The sequence below is a fragment of the Chenopodium quinoa genome, unplaced genomic scaffold, assembly GCF_001683475.1.
Source record: "Chenopodium quinoa cultivar QQ74 unplaced genomic scaffold, ASM168347v1, whole genome shotgun sequence".
Lineage (NCBI taxonomy): Eukaryota > Viridiplantae > Streptophyta > Magnoliopsida > Caryophyllales > Amaranthaceae > Chenopodium > Chenopodium quinoa.
Window position 1 is genome coordinate 13,594,279 of NW_018743292.1, and position 11,616 is coordinate 13,605,894.

Genomic DNA, 11,616 nt, shown 5'->3' on the forward strand with positions numbered 1-11,616 from the left:
TTGAAATTATTTTTACTTATTTTCTATAATATTTCTCTTTAAAGTTATCGGTTTTTATTACACTAAAATAATATTTAGTTTAATTAATATAAAAACAATTTTAGCTTAATAAAAAGAAGTTATATTCGACAAAATTACATTAAGTTTGATAGAATTAAGGAAAGGTAAATTTTCAATTAATAAGAAAATTAATTCTTAACAGATTACATATAAAGTGAATCTGTACAAAAAAGTTTATATCAATAAAAATTACTAATTATTTTTAGTGATAATAAATTAATTTCAACAAAGATAACTTAATTTCAGCAATGTTTAGCAAAAATTCAGTTTTGTGAATCTCGAGTGAAAAAAATGGGGCCACAGTGTAGGAAGGGAAAAAAAATAGAATCACCTTTTTACATCGTAAAACCTTTATTTTGGTGGTTGATTCACTTGATCTTCACCTTTACCCACCCCCAAACTTTTTTTTTTTTTTTGGGTGGGTATTGGGCAATCTAAAAATTCATTTTTAGTTACATTTTTTACCCGGCTCGATTTTGGCCCGAAAAGCCTGTTGTTTTATGTCTGAAATAATGGGTTTAGGCATGCATGTTATTTTGGACACAAAGCCTTGACCCAATATAGGCCAAATTTTTTTTGGCAAAGCTCGGCCCGTGATCACCACTAGCCCAAACTTGACATTTTCGGGTTGGGCGAACTTTGATCATGTCTAAATCTATCATTATTGGTATTCATAAATCGATGCATAAAGGTCAAGTTATCTATATTTATGTCTATAAAATACATTGTTCTCTCCAACTTACTCATAAAATATTTTGAAAAAATAATTAAGTTCGATATGTTAAATTCAATTTAAAAAAAATAATTTGAGTTTCGTAAAAATAAAAAATCACTCCGTAGAAGCTTTAAAGAATAATCATAATAATAAGGTGAGGAGAATACAGAATAAAAGTCATATAATCTAGACTAAACGACAAATTCAGAATAAACTATTCTACCTTCTTATCCAAATCCTTTGTGCCAAATGCCTCGTAAATTTTATTTAAGTACTCCCTTCGTTACAGAATAAGTGAGACATTGGACTTTTTTTCACTATTATGTACTCGTATTAGCTTTGAGCATAATTTTTTACTAACATAATAAAAATTTATTTTATCATAAAATATATTGTTAGATAAGTATTAATATAAAATTTCTTAATATAATTTTAAAAATAATTTCATTAACATTTAAGTAGATAAAAAAAAAATCAAAATAGTGTATCGACAATTCGACATGTATGCAAAGTTGGGAGTCTGGGACATAAGGAAATACATAAGACGCGAAAGAGTAACTTTTAAAAGTAATTTCTTTCCCCTCTCCGCCTCCCTCCTTTTTGTCTCTCCATTCGCTTCAATTAAACAAACAACTCCTCTACCAAATTTTTTTAAAAATAAAAATAGAGTATCACTCAAACCAAGCAATGATGGTAAGTCTCCTAAAACCATTTCATCTGCAATTTTCTTAATTCTGTTTAGCTTTAAATAATCTCTCAACTTTCTGTATATGCTTTTTCCTGTAAATCTGTAAATTACCCACTAAATCCATATGCATTATCATGCGTTTCTTATTGTTACATTTTTGCAAAGCTACTAACTTTCCCAATGTAACTTTAACTTTCTACATTTGTTGCTTGACAATTGATAACCAGACACTAATTTCTTCTTATGTCATATTGAATTCTGATAGTTGCTGGTTGGTGTAAAATTATTGTTAAATTTAGATGGGTTTTTTTTTTAAAAAAAAAGAAAATAATAATTCTGCATTCTTTGAATTATTTGGGTCAATTTTAGATCAAAGCAGTTACAAGTTTATTTGATTTCCATTGTTAAAATGCAAGCACTGAAAATTAATTTCGAGAAGTATAAGCTAAAGGGCATATTGCATTTTGGGAAGTAATTACATAATTCTTTGATCCACCACAATTGCCGAAAATTATACTTCTATTTTTGTAAAAGTTAGAAATTTTCAGGGCATGATTTATTATGTGGAAATTCTTGAGATTTAAGCACCCCTATTTTAGGAAAATACATGTTTCTTGATGCCAATGTAGTGTAGTGTACCTTGGTATTTTGATAGTAAATATTTGATGGGTACATTTCATATATGTTTCACTATCTTCAGATTATTAACAAGATAATGGGTATTGGAATAGGAAATTAGTAATGTTATCATAGATTTAAAATTGGAGTAGGCATTTTTTTAGGGTATGTTGATCGGCTTTGTGTATTGAAGAAAAGAGATGGCTAGTGGGGTTAGAGAAGACTCTACTAGGAGCTCAATTTTAATTTAGAATATGTCATACTTCAATTGATATAGCGAAGTTTTTTCACTTGATGGATGGGAAATTCCAATGTTGAACAGCTTGGATTATGTGTCTTGGGTTAAAATCTCACTTGTTTTTGTTTTAGTTGAAGATGGTTCTGCATTAATTCGATTACTGAAAATGTATGTTGAACTTTGTAGCATATATGCTTCCAACTTCGTCATGGTATTAAATATGTGCATATGTGGACAATAAATAGTGGCTCGATTGTAAAATTAAATTTGAAAGCAGATGTTTATCGTCTTAGTACTCTTATACTAGAATGTATTCTTTGCTTGAACAACTCCATTGTTTTAATACTTAATAGTGTCATTCTTAATTGGTACTCTCTCTATCCCTATTTGTTTGCGCCATATTCCAATTTGGGATGTCCCTTAAAGATTGCCCCTTTCCCTAATATAATAACATGCCCCCACCACTAAACCTACTTGCATACACTCATAAAAGTGAAAAAGACAAATATACCTTTGTTCCGGGGTTTTCGGTGTCCATCGGGAGAGTTACAATTCCAAGATTGGATTCCGGGCACCTGTACCTGCAAAATAACGGAGACTCTGGTTGGGTGGAGTTCCGCCTCCGACGATCAAGTTAGAACGTGTTCGGATGATGTAAAAAAAGTGCGGAAAGTAAAGTATCTTCTCGGATTCCGAGATCATGAGTATTCTCTCAGTGGAGAATTAAATATCTGCTATTAATGATTGCTCTGTGAATTTTTCTAAATCCGTTTCCTAGGAGGAAACATCTCCCTTTTATAGGGCCTCGAAATCATGCCCTTCCTAGGTTACAGAAACCTAGGACTAACTGGTTGTGCCACGTGTCGAGCCCTGGTAGGTCCACTTTGGGCTCTCCTTAGGGTGACACGTGGCGGACTCTGATTGGTCCACGTGGCAGACTCTAATTGGACCACGTGGCGGGGTAAAAATACCTTAACCTTCACCCACTTGCAATCTTTTGGTTCAATCCTTAATAAAGCACATTTTGTCTATGGGACAAACAAATAGGGATAGAGGGAGTAACAATTAGCACAAATTAGGCTATAACTCTTCTTTGCTTATCTTAGTTGGTAAACTGTTATCTCTTACATTAGCTCTATAACTTTCATTAGATTGAACTCCTAGCTCTATGCTTTCCAACTTCTACTTTCAGTATCATCCCTAGAACATCTCTGCTGCCCTATCATACAGCTGTCAATATGCTTAAATTATGTGCACTCTAAACATGCTATCAAAACCCTGCTATATTATTCCCTCCCAAAAAAAAAAATTCTAAAATTCTGATCACATGGATTAAGGGAAAGCCATGAAAGATGAATACTTAAAGGTTTTGTAGATGTTCCATATGACTATGTGAGTTGTCTACATTACAAGCGTTGGGTGTTATTTCTTCCGTTGCCAATTAATTTTGGTATGGTGCTTCACCTGGACTTATACATGGTCTAACTTCCCTCTTTACTATTCTCTCAAAATTTATGAGTAATTTATTTGTTATATGTTTGTGAGTTGTCCAATATTAGAGATTAGGAGAGAATTATAAGCCTAGGGAGATACTCCTCTCCCTACCAATTGGTTATGGGATAAGACTTCACATCAACTTGCAAGTGGTATAAGCTGTATAGCTCTCCTCCTTTGTAGGTACTAACTTGACTCAAATTCCGGCATCTAACATAGAACTGCACAAAGCCACAAACATATTATTAGTGGCACAAACTAGAATGCAAGTATGCAACATGAAGTGCACTAGTTTGAGGTTAGCATTCAATAAGCGGAGGGACGAGATAGCTCCATTTTTTCTTCTCACACATGTGCATGTGTGTTGATATATTTTACTGTGAACCTAGATAAAAATTGCCCCATTAAATGTTTTGTCTACCTTTAAGTTTGCTAATATTTAGTGGACACTGTTTGAAGGACTCTGTTTATGGGTCTCTTTATGTCAAACTATAGCTGAGGTAGTCATCCTGTATTATTATTGACTCTTACTATATCCTCTTTATGCAGGAAAAAGAAGCAAAAAAGGAAGCCTTTAGGAAGTATTTAGAGTCTAGTGGCGCTATTGATTCTCTAACTAAAGGTTGGCATTTCTGTTGACCTATACATATGTAATCTCTTGAAGAGACACATACATGATACATGTATGTATATCAGTATATGTACACATAGATGTACTTATGTGTACATATACTGATATGTACACATATATGAGCACAGAAACACAAGAGCTTTAAAGGTGGATCACTTCTATATTTGAAAAAAAAAAAAAAATGTTGGTTTTCTTGCATAAATTTTCATTATACTTACCATTTCTTGTACATTTATTTTGTAGTTCTTGTTGCATTGTATGAGCAAGATAACAAGCCTTCCTCTGCTATAGAGTAAGCATCTCTTACACTTTTCTCTCAGTTTTCTTTATGAATTTGTCTACTATCATATTATTGTTGACACAAGAGATTATCATACAGGTATTTTTTTCTCCTCATCTTTTTCTGTGATATCTGCATTGACTTAGAAATTGACTTTCACTGTAGAGTCCTTATGGTAAAATAATGGTTTTTAATTGTGGTCTGCTCTCTTAACTCCAAAACGCCTACTTCCTGCGTTCACTTTTAATTACAACACATTGTCTAAAAATGTGAGCGCTTTTGGTCAAAGTGTTGCAATTAAAAGTGAACAGAAGAAGTATTAGCTAAACATCAAAGCAGCAGGTTAGGTGTTTGGCTCTGTTCCAAAGATACAATGTTAACAGCTTGGCGTCTTCATGACTTTGGCAGCTATACTTTTGAGTAGGTAACTAGGTTCAAAGTCCCACAAATGTGTTCATTTCTACAATCCCACCTCCATCAATTATGGATTAGCTTAAAGGCAGATCATTAAGATTATTACGTTGTACCTATGTGGAAGATAAATAGATGATGAATCCTCTGTGCCTCTGCCAAAGGATAGCCACATTAGTGATTTTTTTTTGTTGGTTTGTCAGCTTTGGTTTATTTTTTTAGCTGTGTAAAATTACACCTAGGTGGCTAGGTGCCTACTGTTTAAATTCTCTTTTGGGATTTATCAATAACATAATACTAAAATAGACACCAGAAATGACACGTGTCACTTCCTAGTGTTATTTTTTCCCTCCAAAACTCCCCCTCCCTTTTTAGCAAAAATATTTTACTTTTGGAATATTTATATAATACAACTATAATAATATATTATTCATAATCTTATACATTATCTTTATAATAATTGTATTCCTTTTTTATTTCGTGTTTTATTTACTTAAAATAGTTTTTAATTAAGGGAGAATAAACTACTTCCTCCATTCTTTTTTACTTGACCCGTTTTGACTTTTACATTATTCACCATTTCTCCTTTGACCGTATTTTGTGAATAATATGTAAGGAAAAACATTTTCCTGTTGGATCTTTTTGAATTCGTCTCAATAAGTACTATCATAATATATAACTTTTATAATTTTTACTTATGGATAATTAAAGTTATTGATAGTTAAAGTTTATCATAATAAAAGCATTTCTATTCATGGTGTTGATTTGTAATCATATCAATCAATCAATCAATCAAAGCCTTAATCTCATAAGTGGGGTCGGCTACATGAACCAAATTTGATTATTCCGTGTAGTCATCCACAATAATCTTCCTCCTCCATCCCTTACGATTCAATGCTTCATCCTCATGCAAATCCATATAGTTCATATCCTTCCTAACTCCTTCTAACCAAGTCATTTTCGATCTCTCTCTCCCTCGTTTAACCCCTCCATGGTCCCACTCTTCCACTCTTCGAACCGGTGCACCCTTGGGTCTCCGTCTTACATGCCCAAATCAACATAGGCGATTTTCCCTTAGTTTGTCTGCAATGCCTGCTACACCTACTTTCTTGCGAAAAACCTCATTTCTGATTCTCTCTCTTGGAGTGTTCCCGCACATCCACCTCAACATGCGCATTTCTGTAACCTCCATCTTTTTAATGCACTCTTTCTTAGAAGCCCAACATTCTGTACCATAGAGCAATACTGGTCTTATGGCATTTTTGTAGAATTTTTCCTTCAATTTTAAGGGAATGCTTCAGTCACATAACACTCCCGTGGCCGCTCTCTAGTTAAATACCCCGACTTAATCCTGTGGGCCACATCTTGATCAATGTCACTATTTTTTTGGATGATCGACCAAACATTTGTAATCATATGAAATAATAATAATTGAGTTAGTTTATTGTAATAATTTTACTAACTTATAACTTTTTTTTCCTTCAAAAAATCTATTAAATATTACTAAAATAGGTCATGCTTATATTGATCATTTTGGACATATGTTGTTATCATTAAAAAAATTCCCGCCAATACAATATATGATGTAAGCTTTAAGTTTTTTTTTTTTTTTTTTTTTTAATTTTTTAATTATTCAACTTAGCTTATATTTTGGAAGTACATTGTATAGGTTTTTTTTTTTTTGAATTAAATTAATTTATTAATAAAAAGTCATACGACATCTACATTGTATAATTTTATTGGAAATAACATGCATCATTAGTGTATTATAATGTATACTACTTTTAAATATTTTCAACACAACTAATCAAAAATAATACTTCTTCCTTTCTAATAATATTTCAACAATTGGACTTTTGCACTATTCAGCATGCTTGTTTGACCACAAATTATGATTTATACGGTAAGTAAAATATAGTCATGTGGGATTTTGTTAGATTCGTCTCGTAAAATACTTTCACAATATCAACTTTTTATAATTTTTACTCTTATATATTTATAGATATTTAACGTATAAAATATGTTTTGGGATGCGTAATTTCATCCTTGTTGCAATGTTTTATAGTTTTGATTTTACAGATTTGTGCAACAAAAATTAGGGGGACCTACTGTTGCTGAATATGAGAAACTTCAGGCTGAGATGTCAGAGCTGCAGGTAAAATACAAGGAGCTTTTGGCCACCCATCAAGAGACTTGTAAGCAGGTATTTCCTTCCTTTTATCGTATTCATTGTATAATTTCCGTAGGCAGTGTATATGTAAGCCTTGCAAGCTCTGGAACTGTCATAGTTTACCCTGGTTTTCTTTCTTTTCCGGCCTCAGCCTGATAAATGTGTGTGTGTGTGTTCCTTTTGATAGCCAAAAGTTAAGTATATTGCTGTAACCAAGCAAGTCTTTTTAGAACCTATGAGGCTAAAGTACAGGCACTTCTGGACTTAACAAAATAGGCTAACGTGTCTTAAAAAAAGAACTATTCAACTTTCAAGATTGAGAACCAACTTCTATCATTACTGCTAGTTTTCTTAGGAATTATACTACTGCATCATCCTATCACCTCTTCCTATATTTGGGAATAATCTATCAGACTATCACACTCTAGATAGTATATACAGTAGCCAAAATGACAGCATAATGGGCGCCTTTCCTGAATTTGCTCAATTTGCTTCTGCTCCTGTTTCAATTCAGCACATTAGATAAGAAGCTCAAGGTGTGATACCAATCCTGTCTCGAATCCCTTGGTCAAGCCATACTGAGGGACTTTAAAAAAAGAGATGTTTATGTGATTCTGTTTGAGACTCGCAAATGGCACAATTCTGAATTTCTGATTATCAGCCTGATAAACATTGACCCTGCAGAAAAGCAAATGAATATATTTCTAATATTGGCGAACACTACTAATCATCTAGTGGGCCATTATCTTAATGACAACATGCATATCATCCTAGCATTTGATCTGTTCATCCTATTGATGATATATGGTTTTTTTTTTTTTTTTCTCTTTTTTTCTCTTTTTATTTTGGGGGGGGGGGTGTTTGTTGTGGACATGCTCGCTTTTCCTAGATTTATGTCACATTAAAACCACTACCTCATAATTAAGAAATGAAAGTGTTTGACTGATCTGCCCCATGTTAATGGTAAGAACATCTTCTATATCCGTTTGTAGTTGCCTATGACATTGTTACTTATCAGACTATATCCTTAAATTTCGCATTACAATTACAAGAAAATTATATATGGACTGATCGTACATCAAAGTGGTGTGAGCATTAGCGGAAACATATGGATGATTTATTACATTTTAGGGAAAGTGACGTTAATTTTTGGACATCACCTGAAATTAGTACATGCGACTTTAATTTCCGGATGGTGGGTGGATCATTAGGTTTCCCTCAATTTATTGATTCAAACCAAACAAGGGTATTAGCAAATTAGGAAGGTTATCTTCTGACGAAGAATTTTCATTTTTCTCAGTTAGAACAGTACAAAATTTCTTCCACCATAACCACCTCAGAGGAAACCATTGAAGATAAGTCTCAGAAGGTGAATCATGAAGATGACAACGAAGAAGCAGTACACTAGACTAAGATGAATCCGGCTTTCTGATATTAAGGATTTGAGTGAAGGCTTATATAGCTTTCTGATATAAAGGATTTGAGTGAAGGCTTATATAGCTTTCTGATTCTTGTTTTTGTTGCTCTGTGACCATCTGCAGTAATTAGGTTTCCCTCAATATTTGAGAGAATGTACCATATGCAAGATAAGTCAAATATTTAGTACCATTACACTTTCAAAGCTTCGATTGATAAAATACTTCTTAAAATTATACTTTAAAAGTTATGTTGTAAAAAAAAAAAAAAAGGTGGATATATTAAAAGTTTAATAGTACTAAAAAAGATGTTGAAATGGTCATATTCAAATGTTACAACTAGTGACTCTATTCTGTCAATCTCTTTCGTTGTGGTCTCCTTCCTCTAAGTGTCCCAACCCATGTAAACACTATGGCAAGATAAGACACTGATGATCAAGTGCACACATCAGTCGAGCTCGTCGCCCTCATTCAGTTTGAGATCCTCCGCTACAAGGTGTTTGAACTTATCCTCCTGCATGCTGCACCGCAAGAGCTGGATTGTTATTGGACTAATTGGCGAAAGAAACGGTTACAAGAGAGAAACTTTCATTCCTCTACCATGAGTAGTTGATATCAACTATTCAAGTATTCTTGTCAAGTTGTAATACTAAAATCAGCAACTAGAAATGTCAAAATATTCCAAAATTTGATACCAAGTAATTGATATTTTTTGTAAAATGTACAAAAGTTAATATGAAATATCTAAATTTGTATTTATTACATTGTGAATATGAACTCTCACAATATCTTGTTTTTTTTTTTTTTTCAAATGCTTCCACGTCGGTTTTTATTTTTCGAAAACTTTCTCATTGAGTCATTGTCTATTTGTCTAGATAGTTAGAATTATTTTTTCTAATAAAATTAAGTGGCCTATCTTTTCAGTTCACTTCACCTTATTTTTGCTGAACTTAAATTATTTTTATTGCACTGAAATTTTGCTGAATTTAAATTATTTTTATTAAACAGAAATTATTTTTGCTGAACTGAAATTATTTTTTACTGATTTTCTATTATATTTCTTCTTTAAAGTTACTGAAATTTACTGAACTGAACATATATTTCCTGTATTGAAATTATTTTTACTAAACTAAAATTAATTTTAGTAGCTATTATTTTTTTAAGATAAAATAAACAAAGTCTTACTTGCCTAGCTCACAGCAATGTAATTTAGATTAGTCCTTAAAAATGGATTTAAATTATTGACGTGCCTTCACGGCTAAAATAATAAATTAGTGATTACCAACTACAAATACTATTGACCATAAATTACTACTTTTAAATGGCCTTCTTACAATTGGCGTTTGGCAGTGTACCGTTTTGTAATATGATATTTAGTCTAACCGTCTAAGTTTAGTATTGTCTATAATTTCGTCCATCGCTTGATTTGAAATCAATTTGTCAATTGTTTAAATAAAATTTTGTAAATTCTATATTACAACTTACAAGTCTTATTTGTAAATTTTTGACAATAATATTGAATGAGTAAATAGCACGTACCAATGCATCAAAGACGACGTGTATCATCACCAAAGTTAGGAGTCTAGACATTAATATAACCCATATTATATCATATCATTTACCCTTAAGACGAATACGTGTCCACCAAAACCCGGATAGACGTATTGATTTACGTCAAAGATCATGTCTAGGCCGGGAATAGTGCGAACTGTATACACTCGGGTATATTACACACATGTAAGAAATAATGAAAATTTGACATGTCAAATTAAAGATGGATTACACATAACATGAAAACTCCGTATTTACAACCCCGCAAAACTTTACATGAAAAAAACCAAAAAAAAAAAAAAAAAAAACAATTACAAAGGCTAGCAATTGAGATAGGAAATTCCATAAATACCCTCCATAGAAATGGCAAAATCAATGAAAAGAAGACGGCGAAGGAGGAGGAGGAGGAAGAAGAGAAGGGCTAAGAGGTAAAGAAGCAAAAGGAAGATTCCTAAGGATCAAAAACCGAACCCTTCGAGGTAACGGTGCTTCGTTAAACAAATGTTCCAATACTCGGGCTAACACGGCCGTGTACTCCTCCAACATCTCCGCCACAACAGACACCAGCATCATCTTTACGATCGCGATTATCGAATGTATTGAACAAAGGCGTCGTTATTTTGTGTTGTTATTGGTATGTAATATGATCATGGTATGAATATAAATGAGAAATTGGAAGATGATTCTGGAAGTTTAAGCATTGATTGAATATGGGTAGGAATTGGAAGAAAGCAGTGGGCGCACAAACCCACGTGGAAGGATTCTGGGGGAAAATGGTGGGAAGGAGTAGTAAATAAATAGTGTCACCCATCTCTAGACTTACCTACATTTATGCTACCCACCTTTTCCGTTTGTGGGGCCTTATAATTTAAATCCTTTTTGTGATTATGCTAATCATCTAAATCATAATCTAATTTTTTAGACTGACTTTGTTTAATCGTTGATCTGTACATCCAGGTGTACCATGAGGCAAAAACGACATTGCTCGGAAAATAAAACGCAGGCAATAAATAAATTAAAAAAAAGGCGGAAAGAACATACTGCTTTGTTACAAAGAACGTTACTCATTACTGAAACATTAATAATACTAATCAACGTCAATAATATCCTTTTTTTGGGTTATATAAGTTTAAAATTTTTGAATACGTCACTAATACTACTCGTAAAAAATAAAGGACTAGAGGCTATTGTGTCTCTTACTCCGTATTATAAAATCCCAGGTAAATGTATTTTGCTAACTCATTGATCAATTTTGTCTTTAAGAAAAATAATTTAGAGGAACACGAGCATTAGTAATTCTTATTCGTGTGAGAAAAATAAAGTGTATAGTTTGGGCGAAAACTCC

At 32.6% G+C, this 11,616-nt stretch overlaps 2 protein-coding genes across 2 annotated transcripts; one reads left to right on the forward strand and one right to left on the reverse strand.

Moving 5' to 3' along the window:
• The first annotated feature begins 1,215 nt into the window (after positions 1-1,215).
• LOC110737140 (C-Myc-binding protein homolog) lies at positions 1,216-9,658 on the forward strand. Its single transcript, XM_021917511.1, has 5 exons — positions 1,216-1,468; positions 4,363-4,435; positions 4,688-4,736; positions 7,215-7,338; positions 8,606-9,658. Exons 1-5 carry the CDS (start codon positions 1,463-1,465, stop codon positions 8,711-8,713), a joined length of 360 nt encoding a protein of 119 aa, XP_021773203.1. The 5' UTR covers positions 1,216-1,462; the 3' UTR covers positions 8,714-9,658.
• Positions 9,659-10,282: 624 nt separating this feature from the next.
• On the reverse strand, positions 10,283-11,083 carry LOC110736084. Its single transcript, XM_021916224.1, has one exon. The coding sequence runs from the start codon at positions 10,842-10,844 to the stop codon at positions 10,644-10,646; it is 201 nt and encodes a 66-aa protein (XP_021771916.1). The 5' UTR covers positions 10,845-11,083; the 3' UTR covers positions 10,283-10,643.
• Positions 11,084-11,616: the final 533 nt, after the last annotated feature.

Coding starts and splice junctions, on each gene's coding strand:
- LOC110737140 (XM_021917511.1), top strand. Junction 4,737..7,214: donor AAGCCTTCCTCTGCTATAGA/GTAAGCATCTCT, acceptor TTGATTTTACAG/ATTTGTGCAACAAAAATTAG. Junction 7,339..8,605: donor ATCAAGAGACTTGTAAGCAG/GTATTTCCTTCC, acceptor CATTTTTCTCAG/TTAGAACAGTACAAAATTTC.
- LOC110736084 (XM_021916224.1), bottom strand. CDS start 10,844: ATGATGCTGGTGTCTGTTGTGGCGGAGATGTTGGAGGAGTACACGGCC.